The following is a 21,387-nucleotide window of genomic DNA, read 5'->3' as shown; positions in this document are numbered from 1 at the left end:
AAAATAATCCCTATTCTTTGTTAGGTAAATGCTTTAGGAAATAACTATTTCTCTACATTAACGGACTGGGAGTGAGATGGGGGGCACTCAAAGCCCCTTCCTTCTTTCTCTTGCCTCTCTCTATCTCTATCCTTAGCCTCTGCTGGAGATGCACAGCTAAGCTATTGAAACAATGAATGGTCAGATCAATTTAGAAATTGGTTAATGTAATACTTCAGTCCATACTTCCTTCCTACTGCCCATCTCACCAAATCCCTTCCTTACAAAGGTAGTTTAATCTTTGTTAATTTCCTACATGGAAAGAGAATTGTTTAGAAAAAGCTGCTGATGTGGATACTAGGTTTGCACTGCACCCTCCTGGTGGCTAACTCCCTGATGTTACCCCACCCACCTTCCCTGTCATAAGGTTGCAAATGGTCCTCATCTCCTTGACAGTCTTCCTAGGGAGGCGAAATAAACCTAAAAATAAATTCTTAATGCCAATTTATTTACTGTAAAGATTTGTCCAGGATCTGTCCAACTATGCCCGACTGTGAATCTGTGACTTCTTTTCATACGTATAGTGAGCAAAAGGCACCAACCAGCTTTGCTCTTTGGAAGGTGAGTCCCCAGACAGCAGTACTCATATTTCCAGAAGTCTGGGGACACCTCCCTCCCTCAGGCATCCTGGAGGCCTGAGGTCCTTTCTATTCAATCTTCTCCCATCACCATCAATTTCTCTTTGCCCTGATTCTCTTTCAGAAAAATGACAGCCACCTTTCCGGCTCAACTCCTGGCATGGGCACCTGGACCAGACCAGCATGCCACATTACACAATGCTCTGATCTGCAGGCATCTTTCCTCGCCGCACATACAACCCTCCTTCCCTGCCAGTCCTCCCTTGGTTCTGTCAAGTAAAAGGAGTAAGTACCTTTTGGGTTTGTGTGGATTAATATGCAGAGGGTGTGCGCGCGCGCACGTGCATGAGTACGCGCGCGCGCCGCGAGGGGTGGTGGCCAGGGGATAGTGCCCCGGCCTGGGAATGAACTAGAGAGACTGTACGCCAGGGCGCGTGCGGGTATGGGAGCTCCTGGCACGGAAGAAACAACGCAGAGGGGCAACTCCCGCAAACCAGAGGGAATGGATTGGGTTTTTGTTGTTGTTTGTTTCTTTTTTGTTTTGTGTTTTGGTCATTTTCTCAAACCCTAAGCAGCCACCTAGGGGGCGAAGAAGGGCACCTGTGGTCATAAACCTGGGCAGCCTGGGTGGTCTGGTTTGGCATCCGCGCGTGCCCGGTCCTAAAAGGGGCGTAGTCCCAGCTGTGCGCGGCGGTCAGCGGAGGTTTACAATGAGCGAAAGCCTTTGCTGTTCCCTTGCACGGTGGGAAAAGAAAACCCTCCCTGGTAATATTGGGGTTTCTCAGAAACGCCCCGGAAAATCGAAGAGAAGCGCCTTTTGTATCCCTGCCACCACTGCTGTCACGTTGGTTCCTTAGTTAGTGGTGGTGGTGGTGGGGATCGATTCAACAAAAATCTGCGTTTTCTAGAGTGATACAATCTTGGGGGTGGATGGGGAGGCGCGGGGGAGACACCACCCTTCTCAATCAAACAAGATTTTAAAACCATAGCGGGGAAACATCAACCATTTAACAGAGACACAAAGAGGCAGAATCCCCTCCCAGCGTACGATTCCCTAAGGCCATCTCTTTTGCAGTAGCAAAATTTAAAGATTTCGTAGTAGGTTTTCTTCGTTCTCGATTTTAACTCTATCACCACATGCCGCCCTGTTCCCTACAGGGAATATGCCAACCGGATCACAACGGCATTATAAGGAATGTCAGACTGCAAAATATGGCACCTTCGTTTTGAAAAGGATGAGGGGGGGGCGGAGAAAGCCCATCCCCTCCATCCCCCCCCCCCCCCCCTTCTCTAGATACACCTACTGCAGCATCTAGAGGCAAGCCCTTACTGCCATCACGGCCACCGTGAAGGGCCGGCTCCAGAATGGACAGAACTACCAGTTGCCAGTAAGAGAGGAACGAAAACCCAAGAAGGGAAGAGAAAGAAATTCACCCTTTCAGAATGTACCTAGTAGCCTGCAGCACCGAACGTTGCAACTGACGTTTGCAAAAATGCAGCTAGATTTTCCGAATGGCCAAGAAAGGGAACACAGCCGCGGTCTGGCCACACACATACACCACACCTGATTTTGAAGGGTGAAATAGAAAAAAAATTACCTCCCCCCAACGCTAATCTCAACATTCACCTGCTTTTCGCTTTTTAGTTTGGGGGCACAGACAGAATAGGAATTAAGGACAAACTTGATATCCATCCACAGACTCTTCCCAATCAGGCGAATCCACTCGACCGCGGCCAATATGTCCCCTGAATTCTGGGAAAGAAAGCCGGGTTGGGGGTGGGGACCCTAGTAAATCTTTCACCTGCAGCACACTTGTGCAGCCAAAGAAGAAGAACTGAGGTGGGGAGGCATCTTGTCGAACATCTATCCCACGCCCTTCTGGAGGGTTGAACGCAAAAAGGGAAATCGGATGCTGGGTTTCTGGGAGATAGATTTCTTTTCCCTCATCCTCACCCAACCCGCCCCACCCACCCCCTGCGCCCCACCCCCCTCCTGGTCGTTGGCATTGGAAAAGATGCCCATCGCCCTACTGCGGCAAGTGGAATGGGGGAGGGATACATCGCAAGCCCCTCACCCTTTTTTCCTCCGAGGTCATTGCAACCTGTGCCCCACCCAAGCCTTCAACACTTCGTTCCCAAGGTTAATGCAAAAGCTTTTATGCTTTAACCCTGTCTTTCTCCTCCTCCACACGCGTTGCCCTTTATGAGTCGCGAATGAAATCCACTTATCCCTTCCACCAGGGTCTATGGCCTGCCGGGCTGGAGTGAGGGCCAGAAGACTGGTTAAAAGCATCCCTCCCAGCCCTCTGGGCGCTCAGTTCTGCAGTCGGTGTGGAAAGCCGGTTGCAAGCTGGCGCAGAGATGGAACTAGGCGGATGGGGAGTGGAGCGAAGTAAAGCAGCTTGCCGAAGCCCCCACGCTTACCTGTTTGCCCGGTGTGAGGCGAGTGCGGAGAGTGGAGGTGGTTGAGGTGGTGTTGGCCGCTGTAGAGACGGGTGACGGTGGGTGGTGGGCGGAGGTGGGAGGCGATGAGCGAGAGCGGGCGCGCGCAACTGAGGAGCAGAGTGCGCGACCACGGCGCCTCCTCGAGAGCGGTGTAATTCAGCACCAGCCCTTGCAGCAGCCGCAGCAGTAGCAGCAGCAGCGGCAGCACGAGTGCGGGGGCGGAGGCCCAGATCAGGCAGCAAGTGGAGAGCCGGAGAGTAAGCGCGAGCGCGAGCGCAAGCGCGTCTCCCCGCCTCAAGCACCCTTCCTTCACGACCGCCGTCTTCTCTTCCGGCCGCCAGAGGGAGTCCTCAAGCGGTCGGGAACAGGGCACTTCGCACTCCCCCTCGCCCCTACCGCTAGGATTCTTTCCTTTCCCCCCCGTGGTTCTCTCTTCCCCCCCCCTCCCCCCCTGAATCTCAACCCCAGCCCCTCCCTCACCCACCCAGGATTCCCCGGCACTGACAGGCGCGCGCACGCTCGCGCCCGAGCGCATGCGCACGCGCTTCCCTCCCACCCCATACGCACACCTCCTTCTCCCTACAGCGGTGGGGCCTTTGTCTCGTCAGAGGGACCTGAGGGCTTTTCCCTGGGGGGCAGTGGGGCTGTGCGGGCTGCCTGCCCTGAATAGCCTTGACACCCTCAGAATCGCGTTTGCGCGGGTTGGGGAGATTCTTAGAACAGAAACGATCCTGAATCCCTCTTTGCATCCTAAGAGTCGGTGCCGCGCCTCGGCCCGATCCCACCCAGGAAGGTGGGGTTAGGGCTTTGGGGAACACTTCGGGCTGTCTAATCCAACCCATCACCCCTATGTTTACAGGTGAGGAAACTGAGGTCCAGAGAGAAGTTTAGAGATTTGCTCAAGGTCACAGAGCAGTAGACTTTCCAACATGCCCATGTCTTTCCCAGTCCTCAAAAAAACACATCACATCCATTTCTACCAGCGAGCATCCTACAAAAAAAAGAGAACGTCATCTACATTTAATTTGCGCCCTCGCCTCCCCCCCCCCCAACTCTTTTCTGAATTTGAATCTACATCCTGTGCCTGGAAAACTAGCCCATACTGCTTCTCCTGGTGTTGGTACACTAATTCCTCCCTCCCCTCCCAATGGACGTTTCTGACTTCTTGGAGACAACTGGATGGTGCAGTGGAGAGAGCACTTGATTCAGAGAAACGAAAACCGTAGTCAAATGTGTATGACCTTGTTCTCTTTACTAGCTAAATTATCCTGGACAAGTAAGTCTCCTCATCTGTTAAATGGCGATAATAATAGTACTTACCTTCTAGAACTGTTACGAGTATAAAATGAGATGTTAGTAAATGCTTTGCAAAACTTAAAGTGATATTATAAATGTATGTAGTATGTTATGCTATGTAGTTGTAGTAGTTGTAGTAGTAGTAGTAGTAGTAGTAGTAGTAGTAGTAGTAGCTGCTGCTGCTGCTGTTGCTATGCCAGGGACCTCCCACCTCCAATTTCCCTTTTCCACTCTGCCTTGATTTGTTATTCATTGTGCAGTGACTCCTTATGACCCCATTTAGGGTTTTCTTGGCAAAGACACTGGAATAGTTGGCCATTTTTTTTCCCTCCAGCTCATTTTACATATTGATGAAAGTGAGGTAAATGGGTTAAGTGACTTATCCAGGGTTACACAACTAGTAGTATTCGAAACTGGATTTGAACTCAGGTCTTTTTTGTTTCTAGATTCTACACTCTATCCCTTGTATCACCTAGCTGCCCCTGCCTTAATTAGTGAGATTCATATTTATTTACTGAACTATATACCCTTAAGCAGGCCAGTTCTGGAAGGCTAGTTTATTAGAATGGAAAAAGCTGGAGATTGGGAGAATTTTAGATCTAGATCAGGGAGAAGGCTATACAATAGAAGGAGTGCTGCCTTTGGAGTCAAAGGACCAGGATTCCAATCCTGATTCTGCCACTTCTTTTTGTGTGACCTTCTTTTTGTCATTTAACAAATGTGGACTTCAGTTTCTTCTTGTGTAAAATAAGAGAGAGGATCCTTTCCATCTCAAAATCTATGATTCTATGGATTTGCTAGAAGACAGTAAGGTGTAATAGACAGAATGTTAGGGTTCCAGGATGGCCTCTGTTATGAACATAAGAGGCAGCTAGGTGACTCCATCGGGCATGGAACACTGGGTCAGTAGTCAGGAAGACAAGTTTAGCAAGACACTTAACCTTTGTTTGTCTTAATCCATTGGAGAAGGCAATGACAAACCACCTGGGATCTTTGCTATACTGGGCAGTATAGTCCACGGGGTCACAACGAATCAGACACAACCAAATGACTGAACAACATGAACAAGGTGTGTGATCTTGGATAAATTAAGGTACCCCTCCTAGACCTCAGTTTCTTCAGAGTTTGGAGATCAGTATTAGAGATCAGTATCTCTAAGTTCCCCTCCAGCTCTAACATATGACTCTATAATTCACTGGGGCAAGATAATCCTTTTACACCTCCCCATATCACTCACTATCTTTTGTAAACTTTTCATTCTTCCTCTCTCACTGAGATTTTATTTCCACACTTCTTCTTTTTTTTTTAAACCCTTCCATTTTAGAATCAATACTGTATATTAGTTCCAAGACAGAAGAGTCAGGCAATCGGGGTTAAGTGACTTGCCCATAGTCTCACATCTAGAAAATGGATATCTTCTTAATCTTCAAATCGAATGGCCTTTTACTTGACTTGTCTATAGCCTTTGACATGATTAAACCCTCTTTTCTTGATACTCTCTTCTATCTAGATTTTTGTGACTCTGTCTTCTCCTACCTGTCTGATCACTCCCCAGTTTCTCTCCTAGAGTTCATCCAGGTCATGCTCATTAACTCTAGGTGTTCCCCAGGGCTCTGTCTTGGACCCTCATCTATTCCCTTTCCATTTTTGTCTTTGTATTTTTGTATGCTCAGTGTCTAGTCAAGTGCCTCAAGCCATTGAATCCACACTTAGTCAATGCTGGTTAAATTGAGTTGGAAAAAAAATGGCCACTCAATTCCTCAATTACCTTGAATCCAACTCCGTGGCGCTATCTTCTCATATCTGCCATACACCATATACCTTAATTATTTCAGGGAAATCTCCAAAATCCAGAATTCAATTCAAATGAACAGGCGTTTATTAAGTGTTTATCATATACCCTACAACACGTAGGTGGCACAGTGGATAGAGTGCTGGTCCTGGATTACTGAATTCAAATCTGACTTCAGATATTTACTAGCTGTGACCTTGGGCAAATCACCTAATCCTGCTGGCCTCAGTTCCTCATCTGTAAAATGAGCTGAAAAAGGAAATGTCAAACCCCTCTAGTATCTTTGCCAAGAAAATCCCAAATGGTGCCACAAATAGTTGGACACAACTGAAATGGCTGAATAGCAATACCAAAGTGCCTGCAATGTGCCAGGCACTGTGTTAATTGCTGGAGCTTTTATAAAAAAAAAATGCAAAAACATTTCTGCTCTCAAGGCACTTATAGTCTTATGGGGGGGGGCGGGGAGAGGAGGAGACATCATGCAAACGACTATGTATAAATGAGATATATACAAGAGAAACTGAAGATAATCTCAAGAGAAAGGCACCAATGTTAAGGAGGACTAGGAAAGGCTTCTTGCCTAAAGTGAAATTTTCACTAGGACCTGAAGGGAAGCCAGGAAATGAGGGAGAGAATTCCCTCAACCTGAGAATATGTACACAGGAAGACTATAATGGGAAGATGTAATGTCTTTTATCATGAACAAGCAAGACGACTGTCACTGGATTGTAAAGAATACGGAGAGAAAGAAGATATAAGGAAAGCTAGAAAGATAGGGGGTGACCAAGTTATGGAGTCATTTTTCAGTCATGTCTGACTCTTTGTGACCTCATTTGGGGATTTCTTGGCAAAGATACTGGAATGGTTTGCCATTTCCTTTTCCAGCTCATTTGGCAGATGAGAAATGGAAGTCAATTGGGTTAAACGACTTTTCCAGTGTCTCACAGCTAGTAGATGTCTGAGGCTGCATTTGAACTCAGGTTTTCCTGATTTCAGGCCCAGTATTCTATTTACTGTGCCATCCAGCTGCCACCTTTCTCCTGGATTATCACATTGGTCTCCTAATGGGCCCATTTGCCTCAGGTCTCTTTTCTCTCTGATACATCTTCTACACAGAATTTTTTTCTTAAAAATAAAAAAAAAACATTTATTTTTCTTCTTCCCATCTCCCCACCCCATCAAAAACTCCTCACATCAAGAATACATATTCAAGTGAAATATATGCTCATATTGGACATATCCAAAAATGTGTCTTTTTCTGCTTGTTTAATCTACTGCTTCTCAATCATGAAGTGAGAAGCATTCTTCGTTAATGGGAATATGATTGTCATTGGGTTGATCATAGTTCTTTCAAAGTTGTTCATATTTACAATATTGTTAGAGTATAAATTGTTCTTCTGGTTCTCATTTCAGTCTATCATCCCATACAAGTCTCATGTTTCTGACATCATCCATTTAATCATTTCTTGAAGCATAATTTTATTTCACTAAATTTTCATACCATACTTTTGATTTTTCTAAACTGAAGGTAATCCTTTTAGTTTCCAGTTCATTGCCCCCCCCCCCCCAAAAAAAAGGTGTTGCTCAGATTTTTGCAGCTATTGGTCTTTTTTCCTCTTTGATTTCTTTGTGATATAGGTCAAGTAGTGGTGTTCTTCAGCCAAAGAATATGCACAGTTTAGTAACTTTTGGGGCACAGTTCACAATTGCTTTCCAAGATGGCTGGACTAATTCACAGTACAATGAAAAGTACAATTAATGTTTCTGTTTCCCCACAGAGCGTACAACATTTGTAATTTTCTAGCATACTTCTAAGCATAAGTCAAAAGTTTCTAATCCTGTCATTTTTAAACCACTGTCTTTCAAAATTGCTTTATATTTCATACATTTTATTTATGACTATACATGTTATATTTCCTCAGGAGGCTGTAAGCTTCTTGAGGGCAGGGACTTTTCCATTTTGTCTTTGTATTAGCACAGTACCTTGCACAGGGAAGGGGTTCAACAAATGTTTCTTGTGTAACTAGTACCCATGCCAACTTACAACTCTTTCATCCCATCAGGATCCCTTATACTCTCACCAATGATCATTATCCTTACGTAACTGACTATAGAGGCAAGAAAGGTGGCCCAGTGGATAGAGTTTCAGGCCTGGAGGCCAGAAGATTCATCTTCCTTAGTTCAAATCTGACCTCTGACATTTACTAGCTGTGCGACTCTGTGTACACCACTTTGCCCAATTTGCCTCAGTTTTTTGCCTGTAGAATGATTTGAAGAAGGAAATGGCAAACCACTCCAGGATTTTTGCCAAGAAAATGCCAAATGGGACCATCATTGAAATGACTGAACAACAATTTTTTAAAAGTTGATATTTTTTGGAAAGTTATTTTATTTTACCAATTACACAAAATAACAATTTTCCATGTAAGTTTTCTTATATGATCCAAATTGTTTCCCTCCCTCCCTCCCTTTCTTTCTCCCTTCCTAGAACTGGTAAGCAATTTGATCTGGGTTACAAATGTATTTTAAAAATTGATGGAAATTCTCAAGAGGTACATAGGTGACTGACAAGTGATTTGCAAGGTCCTCATGGGAAATAGGATTCTAGGGAGCTGGGTGACTCAGTAGTTTGAATTTTGGTTCTATAGTCAGGAAGGCTTGAATTCAATCTGGATGAGACACTTATAAGTTGTGTGATACTGGACAACAAAACTTCCTAACCTCTGTTTGCCTTAGTTTCTTCATCTGTAAAATGGAGATAATAACACCCATCTCCCAGTGTTGCTGTGAGAATAAAATTAAATAATGTTTCTAAAGTGCTTCACAAACCTTATAGTACTGTATAAATGCTAGTTATTATTATTATTATTACACATTATTATTGTTATGTTCAGGATTGAAGGGTTGAAGCTGCCAGAGATAATTGTTGAGTAGTGGTGGGATTGGAACACTAGTGTATCAGTCTCATCAGTAGTTAGAAATGTGATAAATCTAGCATTTGGCCATACCATTTTAGACCTCAGTCTCTGGCTGTTCTCTGTGCCTGGAATGCTCTCCCTCTTCTTCTTTTCCTGGATTCCTTCAAGTCTCTGCTGAAGACTTCTTAGTCCTTAATCTTAGTATCTTCCATCTGTTGATTATCCCCAATTTGCTCATTAGATTATAAACTCCTTGAGGGTAGGAACTGTCTTTTGCTTCTCTTTGTATCCTATAAACTTAGCTCAGTGTCTAGCACATAGTGGGCTCTTAATAAATGTTTATGGATTGATTATATAGATTATTTATTTATAGTTGTTTTGCAGGCTTCTCCCCCCCATTAGATTATTTATGCACAGTGGGTTTTGCAGGTTGCCCCCCTCTTTATTAGACTGTAAACTCCTTGAGGGAAGGGACTGTCTTTTGCTTTTCTTTGTATTCCCAGAATTTAGCATAGCACTGGGAAAATAATTGGCACTTAATAGTTGCTTATTGCCTGACTTGATTCTCCTTCTTGTCTGTCCTTCAGAACCAGACATTGCTTTGCCTTCCTTGACATGTAGGAGTACAGGTATACTTGACTGTTGCCTGTTGAAATTGAGTTCCTGTCTGCTACATAGGCTAGTAGCAACTGACATTGAAAATTGGGACTGTGAGATGGAGGGGCTTCAAGTCCCAGCCTGAGAGAGATTTTTCCAAATGCCATTTGGGCACAGTGGCAGGAAAACTGAGACGACTGGGCGGAGCTGCCAAGCAGCTGCTGGGACCTGCCAAGAGGGAGAACTAGATCAAACCTGGAATCAAAGCAGTCAGCCAGGAATCAGTCTGTGTAGACTAGAGAGGAAATGTAGTAGTTTCCCCAAATCTGTGAGAGTGAAATCTGGAAACCATTGCAAACCTCCTTGTGTTTCCCCTGATTTCTGGTGTTTATGTTATGAGATGGACACAGGCAAGTCTATCCTTTATCTCTTCCATAACTTGTTGGAGTAGGGGATGTGGGGCGGTTTCCCAGGAACACCAAAGAAGTGTGAGATAAAGAGAAGAAAGTTGAAAGATGATAGGGCAAAGCCCTCCACGAAAATGGAATGCTTGACAATTTCTTTGCAATATTACTTTAAAAAAAACTGGTATGAGAAACACTTCTCTACCAGTGTAGACTTCTCTGTCACTTAATTTAACTAGCATTTATATAATACTTTAAGGTTGGCAAAGCACTTTTCATGTATTATCACATTTGGTACTCAAAACAGCCCTGTGAAGTGGCTAGATTATCCCCATCATACAGATGAGGAGACAGGTAGAGAGAGGTTAAATGACTTGCTTAGCCAATGGCTCAAACTCAGGGCTTCCTGACTCCAAGTCCACACTCCAACTACTACACCACCTGTCTGCCCCATATTCTCAGAGAGTGACCTGGGACACTGAGAGGTTAAGTCATTTGACAAAGGTCACATAGCCAGTATGGTTGAGAGGTGGGACTTGTACCCAATTCTCCCTTTCTCCAAGGCCAGTTCTCTATACCATATATTGTGCTGGCTCTTACTTTACTACACATATTAAGCCCTGAGGCATGGAAAAGTCAATTACCCATGACTAGTCAAAATAGAGGGAGTAGGGAATTTCCCAGAGGCAGGCTAGAGCCATGGAGGTTTCCATATTTTAATAATCCTAACCCATATTTTATATCATAAAACTATGCATTCCCTGTGACCCACCAATAGGTCTTTCTCCCAAGGAGAACAAAGATAGGGGAAAAAGGACCTACTTGTACTAAAATATTTGTAGCAGCTGTTTTTATGGTGTCAAAGAACTGGAAACTGAAGGGATGTCCATCAGTTGGGGAATGACTGAACAAGTTGTGGTATATGACTACAAGACAATATTACTGCGCCATAAGAAATGATGAACAAGACCATCATAAAAATAAAACAAACCTGGGAAGACTTATATGAAGTGATGCAAAGTGAAATGATTAGAACCAGGAGATTAATGTATACAGTAACAGCAGTAGTATATAATAATCAACTGTGAATAAACAATTATTATCAGTAAATGCAAGGATCTAGGACAGCTCCAAGAGACTCATGACAAAAAACCCCAAACTATCCACTGTATTAGAACTGATGGAGTTTAAATGCAGTTTGAAGCATACCATTCTTTTTCCTTCATGAATTTTTCTCTAGTGTAAACGAGATATGTATCTTGTTTCACAACTTGATTAAAATGAAAATATGTATTGTATAACACACATATCATATATAACACACATCTGTGTTATATATGACACATATATAGCACATATCTGTGTATAACCTGCTGTCTTGACAGGTGAGAGGGTGGGAGGAAAAAAAGAGAACATGGATTGCAAAATTTCAGAAAATGATTATTAAGAATTGTATTTCTAATTGGGGGAAAATAAAATTTAAAAAATTGTATTAACATGTAAAATTTTTAAAAATCATGTCCCAAATTTATTCAGAAACTCGATCTTCTTTCTTTCTCTTTGCCTGGTTCATTGAAAGCCAGTGACATAGAAGGAGTGGACTGCTTGTGAGTTCAGAGGGGACCTTTTGCATTTGCTTCAAGGCTGATGGACTGGATAAACTAGTGGTCTGAGTATAGCACCACCTGGCGGCCCAATCCTATGTTACCTACTCCCTTGATGGTCAGTGTTAATGGGACAGATCATATTTCTGTAGCCTGAAGGAAAGCAAGACACCAGCCAGATGTGGGACGCTATCACTACTTTAGCACCTCATGAATTACCTGGGATATCCACAAATGTACCTACAGTCTACAGTACTGCCACAATTAAACTGAATCAAATATCATGTGGGTTGGAGTTTGCAAATCTTCAGCCTGACCCTCTGGTCTCTGCCTTCTGCTCTACCTCACAGGCATCCTTTGAACCTGCTACAATGCTTGAATAACAGGAAAGGAAAGTTGCCTGAAGTCAGTGTCTCTAAGGGGAGATAGAGGAAATGAAACATTTCCCTACTAATTCTTCTTAACACTGATGACTTGTTTTCCATTGCTCAGGGGAAACCTAACAATTTGTGTTGCTTATTTCCAGTTCCACTCCCCATCTTTGCTTTTGAAAAGTTGTAATGTTTATCAATAAAAGTGATTATTTTATTTCAAGCCAAAAGCTGATAAAAGATCCCAGCAAAGAAAAGTAGTTTCCTTTATTCTCTCAATGTAGTTGATTTAAAAAATCTTGCCTTTGAACTACCCTACTTAATATTGACTTTTAGAGACTTTATTAAAACCAATGTAAAAATTTAACTTTAAAGAAATAGAAATAAGTTTGGGAACAAATAAACACTGGAGGGAATGGGGAAAGAAATGGTACTTTTACCATTGATAGTTCCCAGCATATGAGGACCATTACATTATGTTCTATAGTGACTGGGTGGTCTCAAGTCTGTCCTCTATGACACTGAGCCCAGGGGTCCTTCTCCAATGTTTGTCTCTGATTTTTAGAAAATTGGCTTAGTTCTCTGTATATTTGTGAAATGAGGCCTTTATCAGAGAAAATTGCTGTAAAATTATTGCTCCCTGCCTTCCTGTTATTCTAATTTTGGCTGCATTCATTTTGTTTGTGCAAACCCTGTTTAATTTAATTTAATAAAAATTATTCATTTACTCTCTGTAATACTCTCTATCTTTTATTTGGTGAAAATCTCTTCCCTTATCCATGGATAGGATAGATACATTTTCCATTGCTTTTTAAATTTACTTATGATATCACCCTCTATTTCTAAATCATTTATCCATGTTGACTTTATCTTGGTATGCAGTGTGAGATGTTGGTCTATGCCTACTTTCCACCAAATTACTTTCCAATTTTACCAGCAATTTTTGTCAAATAGTGAGTTTTTGTCCGAAAAATTTGTATCTTCACATTTATAAAATATCATATTGGAGCAAGTAGGCAGTACTGTGGATAGAGCAGCAAGCTTGGAATCAAAAGGACTTGGATTCAAATTTGACTTTGGATACTTTCTAGCTGTGTGACCCTAGACAAGTCATTTAACCCCAATTGCCTAGCCCTTGCCCTTCCATCTTAGAGTTGTTCCTAAGAAAGTAAGGGTTAAAAAAAACAACAACAAAAACAGTACATTATTATGGTCATTTACTACTATGTATTGTGTACATGATTTATTCCATTGATCCACCACTCTATTTCTTAGGCAGTATTAGATAATTTTGTTGATTCCCACTTTGTAATACAGTGTGAAATCTGGAATTGTAAGACCACATTCTTTTGCACTTTTTTTTGGATTCCCTTGATATTTTTTTTATCTTTTGTTCTTTCAGATGAATTTTATGACTATTTTTCTAGCTCTTTAAAATAATTCTACCTCCCCCAGTATAGTTTTAGTATTTCCTCCTGTAATTCATTTAACTTTTCCTTTAAAAATCAGGATGCTATGTCATTTTATACATATATGTTTAGTATTTATTCATTGTACATGGTCTTTTAGTGAGATGTTATTTCCCTACTTCATCTCTTTAATTAGGCCACTTTTGCTTTTAATTTGTCTGAGGTCATGATTGATATCCTTGCCTTTTTTATTTCAGCTGAAGCAGAACTGATTCTGCTCTAGTCGCCTATTTTAACTCTGTGTCTCTATTTCAAGTGTGTTTCTTATAAACAACATATTGTTAGATTCTGGTTTCTAATTCATTCTGCTATCTTTTTATGTTTTATGGGAGAGTTCATCCTATTCACATTCACAATTATGATTACTACATGTGCACTGCTCTCCAGACTATTTTCTTCTGTTTATCCTTCTCTCTCTCTTTTTTCCTGACCCTCCTATAAAGTCTATTTTGCTTTTGACCTCTGCCTCCTTTTATCTGCTCTTCTTTTCATCACTTTTCACTTTGACTTCTACTTTCCCCCTGCCTTTTTATCTGTTGGGAAAGATGGATTCCTGTTACCAATTGAGTATGTTTATATATTTTCCCTCTTTGAACCAGCTTAAATATGAATAAAGATCAAGCATTCCTCCCCTCCTCACCATTTCTCTCTTCTTTGTAAAAACTCTTTCTGTGTTTCTTTTTTTTTTAATTTAATTTTATTTTTTTAAAATATATTTTATTTGATCATTTCCAAGCATTATTCGTTAAAGACATAGATCATTTTCTTTTCCTCCCCCCCACCCCCCATAGCTGACGCGTAAGTCCACTGGGCATTAGATGTTTTCTTGATTTGAACCCATTGCTTTGTTGATAGTATTTGCATTAGAGTGTTCATTTAGAGTCTATCCTCTGTCATGTCCCCTCAACCTCTGTATTCAGGCAGTTGCTTTTTCTCGGTGTTTCCACTCCCATAGTTTATCCTTTGCTTATGAATGATGTTTTTTACTCCTGGATCCCTGCAAGTTGTTCAGGGACATTACACCGCCACTAATGGAGAAGTCCATTACGTTCGATTATACCACAGTGTATTAGTCTCTGTGTACAATGTTCTCCTGGTTCTGCTCCTCTCGCTCTGCATCACTTCCTGGAGGTTGTTCCAGTCTCCATGGAACTTCTCCACTTTATTATTCCTTTGAGCACAATAGTATTCCATCACCAACATATACCACAATTTGTTCAGCCATTCCCCAATTGATGGGCATCCCCTCGTTTTCCAGTTTTGGGCCACCACAAAGAGCGCAGCTATGAATATTTTTGTACAAGTCTTTGTGTCCATTATCTCTTTGGGGTACAGACCCAGCAGTGCTATGGCTGGGTCAAAGGGTAGATATTCTTTTGTCGCCCTTTGGGCATAGTTCCAAATTGCCCTCCAGAATAGTTGGATCAGTTCACAACTCCACCAGCAATGAATTAATGTCCCTACTTTGCCACATCCCCTCCAGCATTCATTACTTTCCTTTGCTGTTATGTTAGCCAATCTACTAGGTGTGAGGTGATACCTCAGAGTTGTTTTGATTTGCATCTCTCTGATTATAAGAGATGTAGAACACTTCTTCATGTGCTTGTTAATAGTTTTGATTTCTTTATCTGAGAACTGCCTATCCATTTCCCTTGCCCATTTATCAATTGGAGAATGGCTTGATTTTTTGTACAATTGATTTAGCTCATTATAAATATGAGTAATTAAACCTTTGTCAGAGGTTTCTATGAAAATTTTTTCCCAATTTGTTGTTTCCCTTCTGATTTTAGTTATATTGGTTTTGTTTGTACAAAAGCTTTTTAGTTTGATGTAGTCAAAATTATTTATTTTACATTTTGTGATTCTTTCTATATCTTGCTTGGTTTTAAAGCCTTTCCCCTCCCAAAGGTCTGACATGTATACTATTCTGTGTTTACCCAATTTACTTATGGTTTCCTTCTTTATGTTTAAGTCACTCACCCATTTAGAATTTATCTTGGTGTAGGGTGTGAGGTGTTGATCTATTCCTAGTCTCTCCCACACTGTCTTCCAATTTTCTCAGCAGTTTTTATCGAATAGTGGATTTTTGTCCCAAAAGCTGGGATCTTTGGGTTTATCGTATACTGTCTTGCTGAGGTCGCTTTCCCCCAGTCTATTCCACTGATCTTCCTTTCTGTTTCTTAGCCAGTACCAAATTGTTTTGATGACTGCTGCTTTGTAATATAGTTTTAGGTCAGGGACTGCAAGGCCCCCATCATATGTGTTTTTTTTTCATTATTTCCCTGGATATCCTTGATCTTTTGTTCTTCCAAATGAACTTTGTTATGGTTTTTTCTAAATTAGTGAAGAAGTATTTTGGTAGTTCAATGGGTATGGCACTAAATAGGTAAATAAGTTTGGGTAGGATGGTCATTTTTATTATATTGGCTCGTCCTATCCATGAGCAGTTAATGTTTTTCCATTTGTTCAAGTCTAGTTTTAGTTGTGTGGCGAGTGTTTTGTAGTTGTGTTCATATAGTTCCTGTGTTTGTCTCGGGAGGTAGATTCCTAGGTATTTTATTTTGTCTAAGGTGATTTTGAATGGGATTTCTCTTTCTAGTTCTTGCTGCTGAGCTGTGTTGGAGATATATAGAAAAGCTGATGATTTATGTGGGTTTATTTTGTATCCTGCAACTTTGCTAAAGTTGTTGATTATTTCAATTAGCTTTTTGGTTGAATTTCTAGGATTCTTTAAGTAGACCATCATGTCATCCGCAAAGAGTGATAACTTGGTCTCCTCCTTGCCTATTTTGATGCCTTCAATTCCTTTATCTTCTCTAATTGCTACTGCTAGTGTTTCTAGTACAATGTCAAATAGTAGAGGTGATAATGGGCATCCTTGTTTCACTCCTGATCTTATTGGGAATGCATCTAGTTTATCCCCATTGCAGATGATATTAGCTGTTGGTTTTAGATATATACTGTTTATTATTTTTAGGAATGACCCTTCTATTCCTATGCTTTCTAGTGTTTTTAATAGGAATGGGTGTTGTATTTTATCAAAGGCTTTTTCTGCATCTATTGAGATAATCATGTGGTTCTTGCTAGTTTGCTTGTTGATGTGGTCAATTATGTGGATGGTTTTCCTAATGTTGAACCAGCCCTGCATCCCTGGTATAAATCCTACTTGATCATGGTGGATGACCCTTCTGATCACTTGCTGGAGTCTTTTTGCTAGTATCCTATTTAAGATTTTTGCATCTATATTCATTAGGGAGATTGACCTATAGTTTTCTTTCTCTGTTTTTGGCTTGCCTGGCTTTGGAATCAGTACCATGTTTGTGTCGTAAAAGGAGTTTGGTAGAACTCCCTCTTTGCTTATTATGTCAAATAGTTTGTATAGTATTGGGATTAACTGTTCTCTGAATGTTTGATAGAATTCACAGGTGAATCCATCAGGCCCTGGGGATTTTTTCTTAGGAAGTTCTTTGATGGCTTGTTGGATTTCAATTTCTGATATGGGATTATTTAGGAATTCTATTTCCTCTTCTGTTAGTCTAGGCAGTTTGTATTTTTGTATATATTCATCCATTTCTCCTAAATTGGTGTATTTATTGCCATATAATTGGGCAAAGTAATTTCTAATGATTGCCTTAATTTCCTCTTCATCAGAGGTGCTGTCCCCCTTTTCATCTTTAATGCTGTGAATTTGCTTTTCTTCCTTCCTTTTTTAAATTAGATTGACCAGTACCTTGTCTATTTTGTTTGTTTTTTCAAAGTACCAGCTTCTTGTCTCATTTATTAAATCAATAGTTCTATCACTTTCGATTTTATTAATTTCTCCCTTAATTTTTAGGATTTCTAATTTGGTTTTCTGCTGGGGGTTTTTAATTTGATCGCTTTCCAGTTTTTTCATTTGCATTTCCAATTGATTGATCTCTGCTCTCCCTTGTTTGTTAATATAAGCATTCAGGGATATGAATTTACCTCTGATTACTGCTTTGGCTGCATCCCAAAAGGTTTGAAAGGATGTTTCGCCATTGTCATTTTCCTCGATGAAATTATTAATTGTTTCTATGATTTCTTCTTTAACTAAACGGTTTTGGAGTATCATATTGTTTAATTTCCAATTGGTTTTAGATTTGGTTTTCCATGTACCATTACTAATCATTATTTTTATTGCCTTGTGATCTGAGAAGGCTGCATTCATTATTTCTGCTTTTCTGCATTTGTGTGCTATGTTTCTGTGACCTAATGTATGGTCAATCTTTGTGAATGTGCCATGTGGTGCTGAGAAGAAGGTGTATTCCTTTTTATCCCTATTTATTTTTCTCCATATGTCTATTAATTCTAATTTTTCTAAGATTTCATTCACTTCTTTTACCTCTTTCTTATTTATTTTTTGATTTGATTTATCTAAATTTGATAATGGTTGGTTTAAGTCTCCCACTAGTATGGTTTTATTGTCTATTTCTTCCTTCAATTCTCCTAGTTTCTCCATTAGAAATTTGGGTGCTATATTATTTGGTGCATACATATTGATTAATGATATTTCCTCATTGTCTAGAGTCCCTTTTAACAAAATATAATTACCTTCCCTATCCCTTTTGATCAGGTCTATTTTTGCATTGGCTTTATCAGATATCATGATTACCACTCCTGCCTTCTTTTTATCAGTTGAGGCCCAGAAGGTCTTACTCCATCCTTTAATTCTGACCTTGTGGGTGTCAACCCGCCTCATGTGTGTTTCTTGAAGACAACATATGGTAGGGTTTTGGATTCTAATCCATTCTGCTATTCGTCTACGTTTTATGGGTGAGTTCATCCCATTCACGTTCAAAGTTATGATTGTCATTTGTGGACTCCCTGGCATTTTGATTGCCTTCCCTAATTCTAACCTTTTCTTCTTCGGCTCTACCTTTTAGTCCAGTGATTTACTTTGAAACAGTCCCCATTGTCCCCTCCCTTGATGTTTCCCTTTTTAGTCCCTCCCTTTTTGTTCCCTCCCCCTCCCCCCTCTCTTTCCCTCCCTTTTTGTTCTCCCTCTCCCCCTCCCCCCCTTGGTTTTCCCTTCTCCTTACCCTTGTTGGGTAAGATAGAATTCAAGATCCCAATGGATCTGGATGTTTTTCCCTCTCAGAGTTGATTTCCCTGAGATTGAAGTTTAAGTAACCCCCCCCCCCCCCCGTCTCTTCCTCTCCTTCTTATAGGAGTTTTCTTCCCCTCCCCTTCCCATGTGAATCTTTGCGTGAGAATGATTATTCTATTTGGTCTTTCTTTACCCCCTATTTATACATTACATTTTCCCCACATATTAGTATACATAGATTGATATAAATGTAGTCCTTATAGAAGAGAGTTTGAGTAAAAGAAGAAGATAACATTTTCCCCTTTCCTTAATATTTACCTTTTCAGGTATTCCTTGCTCTTTGATTTTCGGTATCAAACTTTCTACAGAGCTCTGGTCTTTTCTTTGCAAAAAGCTGGAAGTCTTCTATTTTGTTGAATGCCCATACTTTCCCTTGGAAGTATATAGTCAGTTTTGCTGGGTAGCTGATTCTTGGTTGGAGACCCAGCTCTCTTGCCTTTCTGAAGATCATGTTCCATGCCTTACGATCATTCAGAGTAGAACTTGCAAGGTCTTGTGTGACCCTGATTGGCATTCCTTTATATCTAAATTGTCTTTTTCTGGCTTCCTGTAGGATTTTTTCTTTTGTTTGATAGCTTTGGAATTTGGCAATTACATTCCTGGGAGTTGTCTTTTGGGGGTTTAGTGTAGAAGGTGTTCTGTGAGCTCTGTCAGTGGCTGTATTGCCCCCTTGTTCTAGAATCTCTGAGCAATTTTCTTTGATTATATCTTGTATCACCATGACAAGTTTGGTGTTTATTTCTGGCTTTTCTGGGAGTCCAATTATTCTTAAATTTTCTCTTCTCCCTCTATTTTCCAGATCTATCACCTTGTCGGTGAGATATTTTATGTTCTCTTCTAATTTCTTGGTGTTTTGGCTTTGCTTTATTAGTTCTTGCTTTAAAGCCTGGTTTTCTTTTACAGTTTGGTCAAACTGGTTTTGTAGATGCGTGAATTTCTTTTGCATTATTTCCCACTTTTCCTCCCAGAGGGCTTCCATCTTTTTGGTCATTTCTGATTCAAATTCTTCATGGGTTTGTGGAGAGTTTCTATTTCCTTTGGAAGATTTTGGAGAATTTTCTTGTATATCTTCTTCTATCTGCTCTGTATTTTGTATTTTGGCTCCATAGAATGTGTCCAAAGTCGCCCCTTTCTTCTTATTTTTCTTGGTATTTTGGGGCTTCTGTGCTTCTGTGGAGTTTGTCATCTCTGAATGTGGAGGATTAGCTTTTCTTATCTCTGTCTGGTGTTCAGAGGCTTTAGTCCTGGGCAGATGTTGGTTCTATGAGCTTTCCCTGGGTTAAACTGAATATGCCTCACTGGAACTGGAATGGAAGGGTCGGACCACGAGGCCACACTCTCCCCCCGGCTCGCTTTCCGGAAGTTGCCTTCAGAATCGCTGGCTGTGAGGCTGTTTCGTCGGCCTGCGGGGGGATGGGCTGCAGCTTCCCCAAGCTCCGAGGGCAAGGACTTTCACTGTGACTTGGATAGCAGGATCCAGTCCGTGAGGCAGTCTTGCCCGCCCTGAGGGTTGTTGTTGTTTCGACCAGCTCTCTGCAGCGGAAGCCCCAGGCAGTAACTTTCACTGGGACTCAGGTAGAAGGCCCTGAGGGTTGTTGTTCCGAGGACCCTGCTCTCTGAGCCCGGCTGGGCTGCGGCTTTCGGGAGTCTTGGACTCTGCGCTCCTACCCCTGAGGTCCGAGTGATCTCGGGTTCTGGCTTTTGAGGGGAGCCGTACCTTTTGAACTGGGTCCAGGTCCAGGAGGAGGGTTCCCAGGGTCTGTGCTGTTGATCGTTTTGAATTTCGGTGCCTTAGGAGCTTATAGTTTGAGATCGGTAGGGAAGGGTTTTCCGGAGATCTGAACTTTAGCTTTCTCTAAGCCGCCATCTTAACCGGAAGTCTGTGTTTCTTTTAAGAAAGATAATTTACCCCATTCCACCTCTCCCCTCTCCCTTCTCCCAATGTATCTTTCTTTTTCCTGCCTTAATTTGGTTTTCTTAAAATTATCCCATCATAGTCAATTCATACTCCTTCCCTCTGTTTATATACATACTCTTTCTAACTGCTGTAATAATAATAAAATCCTTAGGAATTATAAGAATCCTCTTCCCATGAAGAAAATTTAACTTTATTTAGTTCCTTATGGTTTCTTTTTCATGTTTCCTTTTTTATTATTTTCTTGAGTTTTATATTTGAAAGTAAGATTTTCTATTATGTCCTCTATTTCATTGAATATTCATGTTTTTCCTCTGAAGAATTATACTTGGTTTTAGTGAGTAGGTTGCTCTTGGTTATAATCCTAACTCTTTTGCTTTCTGGAATATCCTATACCTCCATATTCCTTTAGCATGGAAACTGTTACATCTTGTGTAATCCAACCTGTGGCTCCATGGTAGCTGAATGGCTTCTTTCTGACTACTTGAAGTATTTTCTCTTTGACCTGGGAGTTCTGGGGTTTGGCTATATTTTGGAAGTTTTCATAGTAGTGTTTGGGGAATTTCTTTCCTTTTCTAGTTTGTCCTCTGGTTCTAGGATGTCAGAGTAATTTTCCTTGATAATTTCTAGAAAAAGGATATCTAGGTTTTCCTTTTATTATGGTTTTCAGGTAATCCAATAATTCTTAATGATCTCTTCTTGATCTTTTCCCCAGATCAGTTGTTTTCCCAATGAGATATATTCCACATTTTCTTCTATTTTTTCATTATTTTGTCTTTGTTTTTATTGCTTTTTAATATTTCATGGGGTCATTGTCTTCTACTTGCCCAA

General features: G+C 41.0%; 1 protein-coding gene across 12 annotated transcripts in view; it reads right to left on the bottom strand.

Moving 5' to 3' along the window:
- The window catches only part of MAPT (microtubule associated protein tau), a 160,974-nt gene extending 157,124 nt beyond the window's left edge, over nt 1–3,850 (bottom strand). For all 12 annotated transcript variants that reach the window (XM_007482512.3, XM_016430576.2, XM_016430578.2 and 9 more), the window contains exon 1: nt 3,042–3,850. In XM_007482512.3, the coding sequence (XP_007482574.2) occupies nt 3,042–3,597 (556 nt within the window). In that variant the 5' untranslated portion in view covers nt 3,598–3,850. The remainder of the gene's footprint in view (nt 1–3,041) is intronic.
- Between the last annotated feature and the right edge of the window lie 17,537 nt (nt 3,851–21,387).

This window comes from Monodelphis domestica, chromosome 2 (assembly GCF_027887165.1).
Source record: "Monodelphis domestica isolate mMonDom1 chromosome 2, mMonDom1.pri, whole genome shotgun sequence".
NCBI classification, from domain to species: domain Eukaryota; kingdom Metazoa; phylum Chordata; class Mammalia; order Didelphimorphia; family Didelphidae; genus Monodelphis; species Monodelphis domestica.
This window is presented reverse-complemented; position numbering and strand designations above follow the sequence as displayed.